This window comes from Felis catus, chromosome B2 (assembly GCF_018350175.1).
Source record: "Felis catus isolate Fca126 chromosome B2, F.catus_Fca126_mat1.0, whole genome shotgun sequence".
Taxonomy (NCBI): domain Eukaryota; kingdom Metazoa; phylum Chordata; class Mammalia; order Carnivora; family Felidae; genus Felis; species Felis catus.
The window spans coordinates 15,591,400-15,610,996 of NC_058372.1; the positions used below are offsets into that span (position 1 = coordinate 15,591,400).

General features: G+C 49.9%; 1 protein-coding gene across 10 annotated transcripts in view; it reads right to left on the bottom strand.

Moving 5' to 3' along the window:
* PHACTR1 (phosphatase and actin regulator 1) overlaps window positions 1-19,597 on the bottom strand; it is a 572,878-nt gene that overhangs the window by 70,205 nt on the left and 483,076 nt on the right. For 7 of the 10 annotated variants that reach the window (XM_011282184.4, XM_019830228.3, XM_045057106.1 and 4 more), the window contains 2 exons: window positions 18,513-18,719; window positions 1,319-1,640 (listed from right to left, as the gene is read on the bottom strand). In XM_011282184.4, coding sequence (XP_011280486.1) covers window positions 1,319-1,640; window positions 18,513-18,719 — 529 coding nt within the window. The remainder of the gene's footprint in view (window positions 1-1,318; window positions 1,641-18,512; window positions 18,720-19,597) is intronic. The other 3 variants (XM_019830231.3, XM_019830233.3, XM_019830232.3) reach the window with 3 other exon arrangements.

Below are 19,597 nucleotides of genomic sequence, written 5' to 3' on the forward strand. Positions count from 1 at the left end.
AATAGAAAAATAAAAGAATTTCTCTCCTTCTCCCCATCTGAGGGATAGTCACTATTTTTTTTCAATTTCTTTAATGTTTACTTATTTATTTATTTTTAATTTTTTTTTTAACGTTTATTTATTTTTGAGACAGAGAGAGACAGAGCATGAACGGGGGAGGGGCAGAGAGAGAGGGAGACACAGAACCGGAAGCAGGCTCCAGGCTCTGAGCCATCGTCAGCCCAGAGCCCGACGCGGGGCTCAAACTCCTGGAACGTGAGATCATGACCTGAGCTGAAGTCGGACGCCCAACCGACTGAGCCACCCAGGCGCCCCTAATATTTATTTATTTTTGAGAGAGAGAGAGAGAGAGAGAGAGAGAGAGAGAGAGAGCGCGCGCGCGCGCGTGAGCATGAGTGGGGGAGGGGCAGAGACAGAGAGGGAGGCACAGAATCCAAAACAGGCTCCAGGCTCTAAGCTGTCAGCACAGAGCCTCACGTGATGCTTGAACTCATGAACCTTGAGATCATGACCTGAGCAGAAGTTGGACGCTTAACCAACTGAGCCACCCAGGTGCCCTCCACTATTAATAACTGTGTGTATATGTTTTCAAGAAATGTTAACAGTTATAGAAGCATATGTGTTATATATAAAACACATATATGTTACTCTTTATATATATTTATGTACTTACATATACTTGCATATAAATACATATATTAATATATTTATATTTAAAACTTACATTAAATATATATTTTATATAGTATGTAATTTATTGCAAATATAAACGTTTAATATGTATTATATATCTATGTATTTATATATTTACACATATGCTATTTATACAGTACATATGTGGATACATCTGTTACTTTTTCTTCTTTTTTTTTTTTTTCAGAAAGAGCGGGGAGAGGGGCAGAGGGGAGGGGGGAGGGGGAGGGGGAGGGGGAGAGAAAGAGAGAATCCCAAGAGCAGGCTCCACACTGTCAGCACAGAGTCCAACGTGGGGCTTGATCTCACAACCCTGGGATCATGACCCGAGCCGAAATCAAGAGTCAGATGCTCAACCGACTGAGCCATCCAGATGTCCCACTTCTCCTTTCCGATAAATGTGACAGGCGACATTTTTTTTTTCTCCCATACTTCCCTTGGCATTCGGTTGTCGGTCTGGTTTTACTTTCAAACTCCCCTCCCCGCCCCCCGCCCCCCACCCCAAGTGAGAATGAGCCCTTACCCTGGTCTTGATATTCCTCAGTCATGGTCAGATCCCCGACCACCTTACCCGGCCGAGCCCACCCCCCACCCCCCCCCCCCCCCCCCCCCCCCCGCCAGTTACCTCTCCAGCCTCTGCATGGTCATGGCCAGCGTTTTGTTCAGCTCCTCTATCATCCTGCAGCCGGAGGGGTGCATGGGGAGGGAGCCGGTGGTGGAGGGCAGGTGCGGCCCGAGGCTGCCGTACTGTAGCTGGTGCTGGATCTGGGACGGCAGGACCGTGTGGTGGTGCTGGGCCCCGCTCTGCTGGCCGCTCTTCTGGGCCGCGTAGGACGCCAGGGAGAGGTCTGGCCCCCCTACAGGCATACAGATCATGACTTTCTTTGGAGGTAGCGGAGGGGACAGTTTCACTGGCAGACAAGGCAATTTCACAGGGGCGCCAGGATCTGCAGCACAAGGAGGGCGAGAGGCACACGTGAGTTCTGGGGGGGGGGGGGGGAGGGCGGAAGAGACCTAGAACACCACTCGGACCCACCTTGGGACTGTGGGCACGGACGCGGGCCCCCCACTGAAGACACCAGCAGGGTTGGTGACGCCCACCCAGCACCCACCCGCTCTGGTTTCCCGCCTCGAGGGAGCTCAGGGACCCAGGGATTAGCCATGTGGGTCACACGGCCATCAGGCTAAGTATTAGGCTCACCAGCAGCAGGAAGGGGAAGTGAACGCGCTCCACGTGATCACAGAAACCCCTGGAACTTTAACCAGACCTGCTCTAGGAAATGGCATGGTGTCTACAATTTTACCACTGTCATGTGAACATAATCCTTTTCAGCCGGCACTTTCTTTTTAATTCTTCTTCTTCTTCTTCTTCAATTTACACCTTACATCCAAGTTGATTAGCACAGAGTGAAGCAATGATTTCAGGAGTAGATTCCTTAGTGCCCCTTGCCCATTTAGCCCATCCCCCCCCTCCCACCACCCCTCCCGCAACCCTCTGTTTGTTCTCTGTATTTAAGGGTCTCCTGTGTTTTGTCCCCCTCCCTGTTTTGATATTAGTTTTGCTTCCCTTCCCTTATGTTCATCTTTTGTCTCTTCAAGTCCTCCTATGAGTGAAGTCATAGGGTATTTGTCTTTCTCTGACCAATTTCGCTTAGCATAATATCCTCTAGTTCCATCCACGTAGTTGCAGATTCACTTTCTAACAGGCATGGGACTAGAAGCCAGCCCTAGGTTCAAGTCCACTAATGGCATGTCCCTCCACAAGCGGCATCAGTACTGCTAGCCTTAATTCCCTCATCTGGAACCTGGGGATGATGCTTTAGGAGGATTCGTGGTCATAGGGCTCAGGTGCCCCCACGGGAGGCAAGGCTTCCACGCTCTGTGGGCTATTTAGCTCATCTCTTCACGTCCACACTTGACCTCCATGGAGTCTGAGCATGGTGGCTGGGCTCGCTGGCCCACTCACGTGGCATCCACAGTTGGGCTGTTCAAACTGTACAGAGGCTCCACTACCCATTCCTGGGCCCCGGTGGCAGGTGCACACACCCAACACCCCTTGGTTCCACGACAATGTCTCTGAAGCTTCTCAGAGATGCTCTAAACTTAGGGGAGCTTCAGGACAGACTAGCCCTTGGGGCATCTTTGGGATGACCTTGCAAATTCCGGGACACGATCTAGCACCGGTGGGAGGCACGGTTGGGTCTTGTGGGCTGCGGGTGGGCCTGGGAGAAGCCTAGCCAATAAGAGCAAGATGGTGGGAGGGGGAAGGCCGTACGGCATGTGTGTGATGCAGACAGAGCTCTCTGAACTTGACAGCTGGAATCCACATCAGGGGGCACTGCAGGGTTCTGGGGACTTAGAGTTTTCTCCAAGTATCTGTCTGCTCCCCGTGTGGCCTTCCATAGTTTAACCCCCACAGTTCTGCCAAAGTGACATCCTGAGGGCACCAACCTGATGTCACTCCTTTGTTTAAACCCCAGAGACAGAAATAGAGCCCACCTTCCTGGCACATCATCCATGGCTCCCATGGTCTGGGTTTAGATGTTTAAGTCATCTCTCTACGCTCACACTTTCCCTCCTGAAGCCTGCTCTGGTTCTCCTGTTAAACACAGCCTCTCCGGGGCGCCCGGGGGGCTCAGTTGGTTAAGCGTCCGACTTCAGTTCAGGGCATGATCTCACAGTTTGTGAGTTTGAGCCCCGCGTCGGGCTCTGTGCTGACAGCTCAGAGCCTGGAGCCTGCTTTGGATTTGGATTCTGTGTCTCCCTTTCTCTCTGCCCCTCCCCTGCTCACGCTCTGTCTCTCTCAAAAATAAATAAACATTAAAAAAAAACCCACTTCTCCTACCATATCCGAAAGACTGTAGATCAGAATCTCCTACTGTTTCTCTCCTGTGGATTTTACCTATTTGCTGGCCCCCAAACTCAGTGTCCACCCTCCCCTGAATCCCACAAGGTGGCCTTTGTCCCTCACATCCTCCACATGGGGCTGCCCCGATCTTCCCTGGTCTCCTCAAGGCTCCCGTCGCTCAGCACGATGCTACTCCTACGTCACAGAGAAACCCAAGGGGTGCATGCGAGGCCTCCCTGGCCCTCCAGAACCACTGCGTTCCCCAAACTAGCTGTCTGCACACCCCTGGGCCTTCTCCACTTTCTCTCAGTTTGGAACATTCCTCTCTGTTTTGTCTTCTTGGTCAATTCCTCCTCTCCCTTCAAGATCCAGCCCAAAAATGACCTGCCCCGAAGAACCTTCCTGGGTCCTTACCTCCCTCCTTCCATTCTGCACCCGGCAGACCTACCTTGGGCACGAGGTAGGTCAGTGCTAATGGCAACAGTGGCATCATGATGACAGAAATAACTCTAGCCGCCCCTTACCCCATGCTTACCATGTGCCAGATACTGTTCTAAGTGCTTTTCATTTCAGTCCTCACAAGGAGCCTCTGGCATAGACACACAGCATCTCACTTTTACAGACGACGGCACCGGAGTCTGAAAATACCCAACAGTACTTCCTGCTTACATAGCTGTCTCCTCTCCTGGAGAACAAGGACCTCGGATAATTTGTCATTCTATGCTTAGCATCTTGCACGGTGCCCAGCTCACAGAGCGAGAGGCTCACAACATGTTTCTAGAACGGGCTGAATGCTACGAGGCTCTGCTGTGGGATGAGTTCTCACCTTCCCCAGAAATAGATACTCTCGGGATGGGAAAAATGGGAGCGTAAGGTGGATAAAAATTTCAGGATCACGCAGCTGTGGGTGTATGGACGCGAAACCGTGGATCCTAGAGCTGAGATATGAGGAAGCCTAGCAATTCCAGGAGGCCTGAGAAAAGATTGCTCCCCAATGCCAAAATGGCAGCCAATCACGACCATGGTTCCCTCATGCTCCTCCACAAAGGCTCACCCTGTTTGTCACCAGCCCCCAAGCACAGGACACAAGGTAACCACGTTCAGGAGCATGACCAATGGTGCTCACCGCAAAGTGGCTGAGATGTAGAAACTCACCCCCCTCTGTCCAGTTCCTGCTACCGAAGGGTCCACTCCCTTGACTCTTAGAAGCCTTCACACAAACCTAGCAAATGCAACGTGTACGGAAGTGTTAAGGGTTTCTGCCCAAGAACTCTTAGCCTGTCCTTCCTTCCTTTGCAGATCTAAGGCAGTAGCTAGGTGCTCACTCGCTTGGGCAGGAGGAAGCAGAGCCAGGAAGGCAGCATGGAATGGTCTACCTGGGAAGGAACAGTGATTACCTTGAGTTCTACCCATCTCTGTAACCTATAATGTCCCCCCCACACTCTACCACAAGACTTCCCGTCACCATGACTCCAGCAAAGCTTCCTTGGTTTCTTCACCAGGAAAATGGCCAAGGGAACACCAGGACTTCTATCAGAATGGGTAAGGAAGTAATGACCGAACTAGCGAACATGGTTACTTTCATTGCTCAAGAAAGGAGATGCTGGGGTCCTAGGGGACCCCTTCTCTTTTCCTGCATCTCCTTTCCGGTTGTTTTACTCTACACGGTCATCAATTAAATAGGTGTGGGAAATGAAAATGAATTACTTAAGATAATTTTTAGCTCGGTAGACCTGGTATAAAGAGAGAAGATTGGGAAAAAGGGTCAAATCAGCTGGAATTATCAGCTTTCAGTGAATTCGCTCTGCCATCCCCATCTTTCTCCAACATGGTAGACAAGTGAGGAGGGTCTAAGCAGCCTGGATCTTCAGTAAGTTTCAGTGCCTGTTTTTCTATCTTTATGACATCTTAATACCACGTCATTGCTCATAACAGATCTGGAGCCATTCTGAGTGTCTATGACTTTATCTTTCTGTCCCCTGCAAACTTCTGTGTTCTCTGCCCCCTTGACCACTGCACCAGTCTGGGGCCTCAACTCCTCTTACTGGGTGGATAGCAGGGTCCACCCTCCTAACCCACCTGCACCCCACAGGGGCATCTCCCTACAGCACGTGTCATGCCGGAGGTCCCATGAGGACTCCCTGCCCCAGTCAGTGCTACGGGTCATCCAGCCCAGCCCAGCCCAGCCGGTGCCTCCTGCCCTACAGCTCCCTGGCCAGGCCAAGTTTCCACACTAAGCTTCTCAGGAACCATGCTCATCCTCAATCAGGGCTTTTGTCACACCTGCCCCCCGAAAACAGCCTCCCAGCTCCTGCGGGATGATCAAAATTGCATTCACCCTTCAAAGCACAACTGAAGACCCAACGTCCCCCGTTGCGGCCTCTCCTGCTCCGAATTCCCGTGGCCCTGATGGGCAGGGCCCTGATGGGGTCACCCCCATTTAATTCCGCCCGATTCTGTACTGGTCAAGGCCAGCTGCATTTGGATGGCTCTTCCCACATGTGCTACTGCTGTCCCCACAGGATGCCCAGAGCGGAGTGTGGGGAAGCCCAGGCTCCTGCAGCCTCATGGTCCTCAACCCCAGGGGCGCGTCACCCTCATACCGATGCCGACCCGCCTGCCCTTCTCAGGGATTCTATCGGGGTGCGGGGTGCCCCGCTGCGTACTTTTTACAAGCCATGTTTGAAAACCCCTCAACTTCTTACTCCTGCCCTGTTCTCTGAAAACGAAACACAAAAGGGTGCTCATTCTTAAGCAGAGTTCTTGGACCACCTGCAGCGGTCCCAGCACTGAAGCGGTCCCCAGGCTTCACCTCTGACCTGCTGAATAAGAATCTCTGGGGGCGCCTGGGTGGCTCAGTCGGTTAAGCGTCCGACTTCAGCTCAGGTCACGATCTCACGGTCCGTGAGTTTGAGCCCCGCGTCGGGCTCTGGGCTGATGGCTCAGAGCCTGGAGCCTGCTTCTGATTCTGTGTCTCCCTCTCTCTCTCTGCCCCTCCCCTGTTCATGCTCTGTCTTTCTCTGTCTCAAAAATAAATAAACGTTAAAAAAAAAATTAAAAAAAAAAAAGAATCTCTGAGCCAGGGGTTTGGAGTTTAGCTGCTTCCCAGGTGCTCCCCAGTCAGCGAGTGAGAGGAAAGAATCGGGGAGAACCACTGATTTGAGGGTGCCGAACTGCTTGAAGCACAGTGCTGCCCGAGGCAGGGATATGATGCATCGGTTCTATCCGGCCCCTGGGCCGGTCCGCAGCATGGTCTCCAGGTTCTATTTCTATGCTCCCAACCTACAAAGAGTAAAAGACCAATCTGCAGGAGACCAGAGTACTGAAAGCTAAACTATCGGAGATCCACTCACCTCACCAGTAGCTGTGCCTAAGTCTAACGTCTGCAATTAAGGGACTTGTCTTTAAACGGATTTGTCTAATGGCACTCCCAATTTAATGGTCTCTTTATAAAAATCACTTATCATTGAGCATCTCGGGGATGAAAAGATTTCCTATATCCTTCTGGGTGAATTTTTCTCTTTTATTTGCTTTAGAATGCTTTAAGGACATTTCAGACAAGTTTGCCTAAAGAGCCTGTCTTCAAAATTTTGTCTCAAGCACACACCCTCTGTGTGCTTCTGTGTGCAGTTATTAAACAAATGAAGAGCTGTATACCCAGTACTCATTTCTGTTTCATGAGCCACTGGCATTTTTGTGACAAGGATGACAGACGGAGATGAATGGATTGGGGACGTCCTGCATGAATGACTTCACGGTTTCTTTCCAAGAGGCCAATTTCTCAAGGCAGTGATGTCACCCACTTCACTAGGCAGGTATGGGAGAGGCAGGTTCCTGGGCCCCCCTTGCAGATTCAGATCCAGCACGCTTACAGTGGGGTCCAGGAGTCTGCTTTGCAAAGAAGCTCCCGGATCACGGTGACCTCGGTCGAGACCACCCTGAGAAAGAGCCCCCAGAGGCATTCAATCACTTCCAGCATCTGTCATGCTAAACACAGAAGATAAACTGTAAAATCAAACACTCATCCAGCTCTGTTTCAGTTTTCCAATCTGTGAAATGGGGAGGAATTAGTAGGTCGTAGGCTTCTTGAGCCAATTACATAATATCAGTACGTACCCGGGGCAGCACGGTGCCTGGTACTCGGGTAATGAATAGTAGCTATGAATCTGGTCGCTATCATTGTCTTCATTATAGAACTGCTCCCTCAGGGGCTCATCTATTCCCCCCAAGGTTGGTTAAGGTGCCATCACTAGGCTCTCATGGGTCCTGTATTTCCCTTTGTCACGGCCTCTCCCATAGAGTCAGTTCAGTCCACTTCACTTTTCTTGACTTGTTGCCGATTTTTACTTGCAGGAGATATGACAAGTGACGCGTTGCTTGTATCCTGCTCGGTGCGGCTGTTTCCTCACCTGGCCAGGGACAGGAACTGGGCGCAGGGCATAGCAGGTGCTCCACAAACATCTGTTGGTTTTCCTTCTCGTCACGTCTTCGGAGCAGCGGGAAAAGGTAGAACTTAATGACCAGGGTCTCCTATGCGAAGGCTCTGCTAATCAAAGTTGGGGGGGGGGGTCTGTGGACCGGCAGAGGCAGTGACTCTTGGGAGCGAGTCGGACACGCAGATTCCCAGGCTCAGCCCAGGCCTTCTGAATAGAATCTGCGTCTTGACAAAGTCCCCGGGGGACTCTGCACCCGACAACTCCGATAGGCTATCTTCTAAGAGCCACCGTTTTGCGAAGAGGCTGCTCCCTCGTGCAAGATGGGACGCGCGCAGGGCCCTCTGGGAGCGATTTTGCTCCTGCACCTGCTCTCGGAGCGCTGAGCAGGGGCGGTGGGAGGCTTCTCTTGCAGGCCTGAGAAATCACCCAGGTCTCAGCAGAGCTGAGGTTTAATCCCAGGTCCAAGACCAAGGAGCTCCGTCACTTTGCCTGAGACGTTAGCCTTCCTGAGCCTCAGTTTGCTCATCTATACCAAGGGAGCATAACCCGCCTTAATGTCTACCCAGCTTCTTCACGGGGACCAGCGGGCTGAAATCCAGCCTGAGGCCTGTCCTGGGAAGGGCAGTCACCCCCAGAGGAAGGGGCCGCCTTCTGTGAATTCATTCTTCCAAAGGGCACCTTTTTATAATTTTTTACAACTTTTAAAAATAGCTTTCTGTAACTTTACAAAGTCCCTGAAGAGTGAGCGGAGGGCCTGAGTGTAAATCTGTGCAGCTGAGTCCTTGATCTGTAAAAGGAGTTCACCAAATACAGGCTTCGTTGGTTCTGAAAAAGTAATACATTCGCTGCCTCTCCCCACAGGTTGCCGCGAGGGTCGGACGAGGCGGACACACTCTGAGATCTGCGGACCGCCGTATACCTCTGTCCCGTTGCTTGCAGGGCACTTGCTGAACCCTGGGAGAGACTCCCCCTCGGCCTGATGCTGCCCGACTGGTGTGGGAAGCGAGAAGTCAAGACAGCAACGGGGAGTGTGGTGGCTTGACGTGTGGTGGTTCTAAGTCAGTAGGCGAAAATCCAGCTGCAAGTGAACCAAATAACGGGAACCAGAGCTTCGGAAGGACCGTCCCGGCAACCTTCCGGGCTTGCGGCAAAGCGGTGCGGGAAGAAAAAAAAGGCACAGCCATCCGGGTTCAGGGTGCTGTCCTAAGACGCGCTGCCCTGCATCGGTATTGAGGGCTGGCCGGAAAGAACCCAGAACCTGGAATGACAGAATCCAGACTCTCTGTGGTTCAGCAGGTGGGAAGGATAGCAAATCCTTATGTGTGTGCATGGGGGTGGGGGTGGAATTCAGACTCTTTACCTCTAAAAATCCAGGGATCAAGAAGGTCTCCTTTACCTCGATAGCACCTCGCTGAGTAAAATACTTTGCATCCATGGGAGGCATGGTGTTTATGGGTTGCCAGAGGACCCACTCTAGCTCCTGCATTTATAATGATGATTGTGGCTGGTCCTGCTGGGGCACGCACGGAGCTCTCTGCTTGCTGCCTTCGAAATGGATGAGTCCTCTGCAGCCCGACCGATGGAGATGCAGTATATTCATAAACCTGTCTATGCTGATGGAGTGCAAAAAGCAGAATCAACCAGTTCCAGAGAGCAAGGAAAATAAACTCCAACTGTGGGTGCCACGGAGCCATAAAACCCAAGAAGGCTCTATTTCCAAACACGACACCGCTCTGGCTTACGACTTCAGACAAGGAAATGAAAACCCCAGGCGACTTCTGCAGTCCATTCTTACGCCACAGGACCGGAGTGTCTAACAGAACCAGTCTGGGCTAAAGGAACACAGCCCGAGCCTCTCTCCTCACTTTTTTATTAACACCTGCTGGAGAAGCCCATTTATAACCGAGGACGCGTTAGAGCACTTGTCCGTGAGAGTAGCACTTAGCGTCTTCGTGGACAGAGGTGGGGTAACGGTTGCTCGGTCATTTGCCACCTGGTTTCAGCGGGTTAGAGTCTTCGATCTCCTTTTATAGACACAGACACTCCACCCAAGAACATAAAGAGCCTCTAGAAAGAGTACTTAGAATTTAAATGAGAATCCAGAATCACAGAGCCCAGAATCAGACTCCCTCTGGCTCCAACGCGGAGACAAAGGTGCTCAGATGAGTTCCATCAATTCCTTCAGACCATCCTAGGGATTCTTAGGCTGCCAGGCCTTTTTTGTTGGTCAGATGCCTGGAAAGGCAAAACGTGTCTCCCGACTCCTTGGGGTAAGAGGGATGGTGTGACAGGAAGCGAGTAACAGAGAAGTGACTTGTGTTAAATGCCCTAAGCCTGGCTTGCTCTCCCCCAAGCCGGCCAGCACACAGACACGACCATAAACACCTGACGTTCGTGCCAAAGATGTCCTGAGACCTTCCAGAATCCTAACACTGAGGGCCATTATAGCATACACATCACCAGCACCTGACTCTGTTTCTAAGTCGCTTTCTACAACAAAGCATTTTGTTTTAAAATTTGTCCCCTTCCAAAGACCATCTGGACGGCAGATGACAACAAGGAGGGAGGGACATGCATCACTGAGATGGAGATGCTGGGCAGTGGGTGGGGGTCACAGCTGGGTCACCGGCCACCTTTGTAGGACATGCAATTAAATTCGATTTTTTTAGGGGCGTCTGGGCGGCTCAGTCAGTTAAGTGTCTGACTTCAGCTCAGGTCATGATCTCGTAGTTCGTGCGTCTGAGCCCCGCATCAGGCTCTGCGCCGACAGCTCGGAGCCTGGAGCCCACTTCCGATTCTGTGTCTCCCCTCTCTCTCTCTGCCCCTTCCCTCCCGCTCACTCTCTCTCTCTCTCTCTCTCAAAGATAAATAAACATTAAAAAAATTAAATTCAATTTCAAAGTGAAATTACACATGATTCATTGCCAGCAAACTGCTCTTAAGGAATTAGAATCGTAGGTGTCCATATAATCACGACAACCAACACCTGTTGACGACATCAGCGGTTTGGGGGAATTATAAATCATCTGTACAAAAGCACATTATCCTGTTTGTTTTTGCAGCAATGCAGGGGGGCCCTGTTGCCCCTAGGGAGACCGGGGGGGAGGAGAGCACCATTCAACTGGTAACTGAGCTGTGGAACCTAAGCCTTCTGCAAGACAGGCACAAGGGAAAATGAGAAGGCTCCAGAGATGGGTCTGACAGTCCCTCCCGGGAAGACTGCTATTTGTGACCATCCCGGCAAAAGCTGGGAGGGTCCGACCAAAGTCTCAAAGTCACAAAGTCATGAAAGCAAGCACAAATCTGCTCATCTGATCTCAGAACCCTGGAACCAAGGGGAAGATCTATGATGTTTCGAAGTAGTTCACTGAGCTCGCATAAAATGAAATACTGCATAGACCCTAGGGAGCTAGGAAGGGGCAGAACATTCACGGAGAAGGTACAAATACGTTCAAGCTAGATCCCTAGGGATTATAAAGGCAACATACGGATGGCTGCGCTTCCTCTCCAGTCCTGCATCTACCTGAGGCATGATATGGATTCACTTTGCGGGGGTCACACTCTGATTTCTTGCATTTAGAGTGATGGGGGTGGCTGGTCTACCCACCCGCAGTCGGTGGTCTACCAGGGCCTCCCCATTTTCCCTTGAAACTCCCAGCGTGCTCTGTGACACCTAGGTCTGGACCCCAAGTTTGACTGATGCATGGCTGTCATGTTCTTTCACTTGTCCATGTAGGTATCACGGTTCCTTCAGGCACTATCGAAGCACGAATATCAGATTTGGTTTACGGCACCACCCAGAGCCCGAGAACAAGTATCCTGCTATGAACTTGTGGGGCAAATGGTCATCCAGCTTCTCCTTCAAGGCCTCAGCTACAGGCAGCTCTCTCCCTCACAAGCCCTCCCGTCCTGGGGATGCTTGGCGCTAGCCGACGACGCGGTGGGGAACGAGCCCGACTACAACCCCACTCTCAGACTGCCCCCTGGACCCTGAACCAGTGTTCAAGAGGACGCACCAGCAGGGGCAGCCGCTGGGGGCCTTTCGCAATTTCAGGTTGACAATGGCCATCTCCCGCCTTCATGTGTGCATCCAATTGTCAATCCATCCCGAAGCATTGTTGTCCATCGAATCCAGGGGAACATCAAAGAGACAGGTTTGGTTGAAATCAAGCAACTGCCGCTAAATGCCCACAAAACGTGCCCCACTTTGTCCTCCAAAGTTAAATCCTTCATCATGGCATTCGCGGCTTTCCACAGCTTCCCTTCAACCCACTTCTGGCCTGATCTTTGTTTCACTACAAGAAGCCTGCACTCTTGCCACGCTGGGCTATTTGCCTTTTTTTTTTTTTTTTAATTTATTTTGAGAGCACAAGCAGGGGAGGGGCAGAGAGAGGGAGAGAGGGAATCCCAAGCGGGCTCTGCACCGTCAGCACAGAGCTGGACACAGGGAGCCATCCCACGAACAGGGAGATCTTGACCTGAGCCGAAACCAAGAGTCAGACGCTCAACCGACTGAGCCACCCAGGCGCCCTATTTCTCGAACATACTATGCCTCAGACGTAGGTGCCTCTGTGTACGTTACTTCATTTACCAAGACCTCCTTTCCTATCCCTACCCGGCAAAACTGTACTCATCTTTAAGGCCTGTTTTAAATACCCCCTCCCTGATGATGCTATCCTGCTTTTTCTGAGTCTTTCCAAAGGCGTCGGTCTCTTCCTGTTTGAATTTCTTCAGAACCATGCCATCACGTCTTCGTACTAAACACCTTCTGTAGCTTCTAACTGCCTACGACCCCGACAGCTGATGAGGGAACACTGCTCATAAATTAAATTAAGGCTGGAAGAACACCAGGCACATGGTGGGCGCTCAAAACTCACGTGGCATTCAGCCTTACGAAGGAAGGACATCTGATCACGTGCTGCAGCACGGATCCACCTTGAGGACATTATGCAAAGTGAAATAAGCCTCTGACAAAAAGACAAGCGCCGTCTGATTCCACTTTTAGAAGGTAGCTCCGACTCAGAGAAACAAGAAGTAAAGGGGCTAAGTGGGGAGGAGAGAAAAAGGGGAGTTGTTTCACAGGTACAGAGTTTGAATTTCACAAGATGAAGAAGTTCGGGAAATCTGCCGCCCAACACTGTGAATACAGTTAACATTACCGAGTTGCATACCTACAAACTGTTAAGAAGGTACATTTTTTTTTAAAGTTTATTTGTTTACTTTGGGAGAGAGGGAGAGAGCACAAGGTGGGGGGAGGAGGGGGCAACAGAGAGAGAGAGGGAGAGGGAGAACATCCCAAGCAGGCTCTGAGCTGCCAGTACAGAGCCCAAAGCGGGGCTCGAACTCACAAACCGTGAGATCGTGACCTGAGCCGAAATCAAGAGTTGGACGCTTAACTGACTGAGCCACCCGGGTGCCCCAAGAAGGTAAATTTTACGTTATGTTTTCACTACAAAAAGAAAAAAAGTGCCAAGTGAATTAAATCTCTAACCTAACGGTGCTACATAAAAAAGAAAAGTGTTTCGCTGTAATCTTCATGCTGATCACAGAGGTCAGAGCAGAAAGCACCCTTTAAAAAATGTTTTTATTAATAGGAAGTCCTCACAGGCACCAGGAAGGAATTTCTACATTTTAAGAAAGGGAAACCAAGAGTATATTGGGTGTATTTCCCATGCCTCACGGTATCAGCTATCAAGAGAATGAACCTTAAACCTCTTTCTGAGGCTTCTGGGTTGCAGTTGATGTTTTCCATTTAAGGCAGAGATGAGGTTCAAGGTCACGGGGGTCCATTCACAACTCTTCTTGTGCCTTCAGAGTAGAAGGCAGGGAGGGGAGGCAAGGATAGAGGCAAAAGCATATGATTTTATAGGGTTGGAGAGTAGGATGTAGGGTGGGGTGGGGTGCTGGAGAGAAATGGGGACAGAGGATGAGACAGCCAGGGAGGAACAACACAATCACCATGAGGATGTGATTGCAGAAGAGTCCGCCATGGGCAATGTCCACAAAACCAGAGAGATGGCTAAGACAGGAATGTTGGTTTTGGGGTGACAAGCTCTGGATAGAAGATTCTCATTAGACGAGTATAAAGCTGAGGAATACCACAAGGCACGGAGGTCACCTGCCAGGGACATCTGCAGTTGCAAAACCTTCAGAATGTTGACACTAGCCATCCACCACCAGAAGTTTCCTTGTATTTCAGGGTCTAAAGACAATGCAAAGAAGCCCGGGCAGGTTCACGTTAGCAGAAGGACTTCTTTTTAAGGATCAGCAATGCTTCCCTTTCTTTGCCAAATTGCCAGTCTCCAATTGTGGCCAAATGCTCCCGTGCCATCTGCACCGTTCTTGATTCTTATGGACTGTCTGCTTCTAGCACGTTCTTCTAAACCCAACCCAACTGCATGCATTCAGGTCCTCCTCTTTATAATCCAGTGCCTTGAGAGTATGACTTATGTTTGAAAGACTGGATACATTTTTGTCTTTGAGTTCTGCAAATAAAGAAGCCAATTTTCTTAAACAGGCGGAAACACACAAGGCAAAAACGTGCAAAGGAAGCTCAGGATTCTCTTATTTTGCATTTTAAGAATAGGTAGCTTGGTGCGGTAGAAACTCGTGGTTGGAAGTAAGAACTCCAGAGTAAAACAAAGTGGGTTGAGTCCATCTCTGGCACTTAGTACCTATGTAACCATGACTGAGTCCTTCAACTTAATCGAATTTCACTTTCCTCTTCCAGGAAAAAGAGAGAATAATGATAACAGTATCGACTCCACAGCACTAAATGGTATGCCATCAAGTTCTCAAAAAATGGCAGCTGCCATTTTTATCACCCAAGTGTGAATGCCTGACTGTGAAGTCCAGCTCTCACATTAGTTGATTATGCTGCACACAAATGGCACCTACGGGGTACCTAATCACAGGTACCTTATGCAGAGTCATGAATTATTCATGCAGTGTTTCGTATCTGACTCCTGGAGCCAGGATGGCTAGAGAGATGATTGATGAAGACTTAGAAAGATAGGAGACAGCAGTGGGTTTTGTTGTTGTTGTTGTTGTTGTTGTTGTTTGTTTTTGCCTCAATCAACCCTTTTCCTCTGGGGCTCGCCATCATTCCAAGAAGGATGCATTTGAGGCTCACTCATTTCAGATCATATGCCTTATGCAACCAGCTCTGCTATGCACTGTGCTTCCAGAATGGAAAGGAATCTGGTGCCCCTGTGTTACAAGCCACTGTGCACGCTGCTGTTGGAGAAGATCAGAAGGAAGAAGATGATGATGGAAGAAGATAGTCTGGGAGAGCAAAAAGGCTCTCTCAGTTCTGGGAGAACTGAGAAAACTCATGAGAAAGTCTCCAAGTTTATAATGGTTTTCCAGATGAAGTCGAAGCAAGCAAATGACAAAGGAGAGATGTTTCTGCTCGTCTTTGTCTGATCGTATACTTGGAAGCAGCTCCAGGTCAGGCTCATGCTTCCTCCTCTAGTATCCTACCGGGCCATTAACCACTGTCGCACTCTATTTATCATGCTTGGTGTCTTTCAAGTTGTCCTGCGTTGCCTTCCAAGAATGTCAACAGAGCAACAGACAGTAAGAACATGCTACCACTTCTAAGTCTCAGTTTAGAGTTCTATCATTCCTGGTTTATTAATTCCTTCTGATATAGCCCAGATGTCTCTAGAGTAATTAGTAATAGAACAGGGTTAATGTAGCTGCCTCATGGTGATGCAGATTCATTATGACTGATTGTTCACTTACAAAAATTAAGCATGTCTGATTGAGTTTAAGCCCAAAAGGCCAGCACCAGGCTTCCAGCCCACAAGCATCTCCACCTGTCTTGTCTGCCTCATATTTAAGAAGCTACCAGATACAACGCGGTAAGGATTATTAGCCCTTAAGTATTTTTATCCATTTGATACTAGCTATGCGGAGGGGAGGTTTATAGAGAGTAGATGAGTCCTCTCTCCTTGGGAAGGGATGCGGGAAGCCAGAGAGACTGGGCTAATTTCAGATATCTTCAGTGGCTCATAGATCAAGAGTCCTGCGGATATCAAGCCACCCAAGTTCACCGCTCATGGCTGAAGCTGTGAATGAATGAAGGGTGCCTTCATTAATCAGATAACTAAATAAATTAGAGGCTGTTGCTGGTTAAGAAGCTGTCAATTCTTCTTTTAAAATGTCTTACCCACTGTTCTCTCTCCTCCTGCTGTGATCGGCCAAGTGCTTGTGAGCTCAATTTCAGAAACAAGAACAGCTTTTTCCATAGTCTCCCTGGTTCAAATTACTCAGTCGAATGCAACTAGTGATGCCGGAGAACGAGGCACAGGGCTGGCCTTTTTAGGCCTTCAACTTTCTCCTTCTGTTCATTCTACACGGTGACCCAGGAAGGCTTTCTAAAGGCGAATCACTGTCACATCTCTCCCCTGCTCAAAAACCTCCAAAGGCTTTCCACTGCCAGGGGGAACAAAATCTAAATGCTCATATGCCTTACCTAGGGAGCCCTTTCTCAATACGTCCTGAGAAGGACCCTCTGCCCCAGCTTGGCCACCTCATCACAGACCCGAAGCACTTGCCATCTCTGGGTCTCTGACCAGGGCCTTTTTTCTCTGGAATGTTCTCGCCTCATTCTCTATAAATGCCCTTCATGCTTGAAGGGTCAGCTCAAGCTTCAGCCTTTCTATGCCCTCTTCTCAGATCACATTGAACTCCAAAGGATACTCCTGACAGTAGTTATTTCAGCACCTTATTGTGTGTGTGTGTGTGTGTGTGTGTGTGTGTGTGTGTGTGTGTCCATACACACACATACATGTGTGTACATACAGATCCACTAAACTTTCATTCACTTGCATCTGCTTTGATACCTAGCACAATGTTCCACCTAGAAGCGTGGTGAATAAATAGGAACTGTAGGCAGGAGTTTATTTTGCCATATTTAATCTTCAGGGAAATTTGGCATCAAAGCCTTCAAAAGCTGCTAGCTCTTAAGAGCCACACCATTGACTTCTAGATTTAGAATCAGTAATTCTAATTCTGGAAATAAATCAGGAGAAATTCGGGTGCTTATAAAGCTATGTATGCTGCTGAGGATGTTCACTGCTGTGATCTTTACAACAGATGATGGGAGAGCCCATGAGGGCCGGACAAGCAAATCCCACTGCACGCCGAGCAGCTAACGAAACCATGTTGTGGAGTATTTACGAACAGGACAACCAGTTCACAAGAGATCATGCCATGTGTAAAAAGCTGATGATAAGAGATGATGTAGAGCAGGCATTTGGTTTTTATTAGACAGACAGATGAATGGACAGTGGTTCTCTCTCGGGGGGAAGCTTATGAGGGTACCTTCTCCTTTGTGGGTTTCTATGCATTTACCTTTTGGGACACTGGGCTAAGGTGTTACTGAGGTGTTGAATGGAATGGTTCCTTTAAATGGAAATCTGCTCTTTGAAACTACAAACATCTGACTTCGTACATTGATAGAGTAGTCTGACTCAACCCTGTGTTTAATCGGGACTCGACACCTTTCTATCACAGAAATAGCCTTCATTCCCTGGACTAGGGGTTAGGAAGCACGGGGTCTAGGCATACCTCTCTTGCAGAATTCCTGCAACGGCAGGATCTTTCTTAACGGCACCGATTTTTCTTAAACAATCAGCTTTTCTAGTGTAAACCAGGTGACTATTCTTCCCTACCTCCATCCCCATCACATCTCACAAAAATGTACACAGATCAATCAGAAACTATTTCGAAAAACACCGGGCTCATCGCAAAAAGGCAGCCAATCAGGTTGGCATTACTGTCCAGGCTGGAGGAACAACCCCCTGAAATCTTTACTCTTTAATTTAAAAGCCACAACTTTAAATCAGAAAGCAGTATCCCATTCACGTTCATGTGCAATGCAGTCCTTACTAGATGCCCAATCACTAGCACATCCTGTGATGCCCGATTTAGTAACTGGGGGGACATTCACCAACACTTTAAACATGAATATATAAAAAGCATCTTAGGACAACGTTCCTGAACGCATTCTTCTTGGAAGAGTACTTCCCACCATACTTCGTAGATTGCCTTGTTTTTGTTTTTGTTTAACAGAACAAACAACACAGACATGAATTTTAATAAAGGAAATAGGCTGGGCTTCAGATCAATAATTTAGAGACAAAAAAAAAATTGAAAGCTTTGGCAAACTCATCATGAAGGGAACGAGGTACTGCGCTTCGTCTTTGCCAAGATTTTGACATTGAGGCTAATTCACCTCGATGGGCAAACAATCGTGAATCAGTCACACAAATACCAACGCACATATTCACAGGTACACATGATGAAGGCTCTTGGCATACGGCTGGCAGGGTGTACGTCGAATGCTTCTTGACGGAAACACACAAACCCAGGTCGTGACCGCGTGGACGTGGAAACACCCCAACGCCCCACAGAGCAACCTCACCGAAGAGGCGCAACGGGCCTCAGATAAGAAGAGAGCGAGCGCGAGAGATCATCCCATGAAGGGAAGGCAGGGCGGGACGCTTCCAGAAGACATCTTGACTCACCTGTTATGTGGTTGGCAATCCTGGCACTGGGTTTGGGAGGCAGGGCGGGGGGCTGCTTGAGAAGGGACAGCTGTTTCACTGGGGTCTCCTCATGGTCTCCAGAGAAAGCAGCAGGTTTTTTGGGGGGCAGTAGCAGCACTGGTTTGGCTGAAGGATCTTGGGACAGGAGGGCTCCAGACTCACTGGCAGAGGGACTCTCTTCAGACACTGAGGGGACAACCACATGACACACAGGTGACATTACACAAACGCAGCGCAGGTGGGGCCGGCGGGGGCACACAGGACAGGGACGTGGGTGACCAACACAGCAGAGCACACCCGTTCCACGTTGTCACGTACGGGCGGAGAGTTAAAGGGTAAAGCGAGGGGGTGGGGTGGGTGGAGGGACACATCGGGGAGGCAAAGGCAGGAAGGCAGAGGCAGGAGGGCGGGAGGGGAAGCCAGAGGACATTTTCTCAGAACTATCCTAAGCTTCCCCGCTTCCATCTGGGCGTTTATGCCACACATTCTGTGAGTGCTCTGAAGTGTGACTCATGGGGCCACAGCCACAATCAACAGATGGCAGGTGCAGCGGACCAGGGACAAAGGGCCCCATCGGAATGAACCAAACCAATGCTGGCATCTTCCTTTGGGCCTGTTTGCCCTCTGCTGGGAGGAAGAGAGAGAGTCGATGCTGGGGCCTGGTTTTTGCCCACTGGGTCTCCCGGCGTGTGGGACGCCAAGGAACGAAGACAGCCTAGAGGGTGACGCCAGGCTAGGCGCCCCCACAGGCCTGGGGTGGCTGCTCCCCCCGACTCCGGAGCCTTGTAGGCACCTTGCAGTTTTAGGGGCTCCCCTGAACCTCGATGAGGCAGAGACCGCACCAAGGCAACGCCTTTCTGTCTCCCCGCTTCCTCTCTCCTCTCACTTGCCAGAACTGTGGCCTTCTTACTTGGTTTTCCCTCTTTCTCTTTGCTCCGCATCGGGCGTCACTCTTCCTTTCCGCCACGGGAGACCCAGACTGGCTCCAGTTAAGAGCTGTCCCGGGGGGTTAGCACGGGGCCTTCATCCCGTGATGGCAGCCTGGCCAGTGAGACCGAAACTCT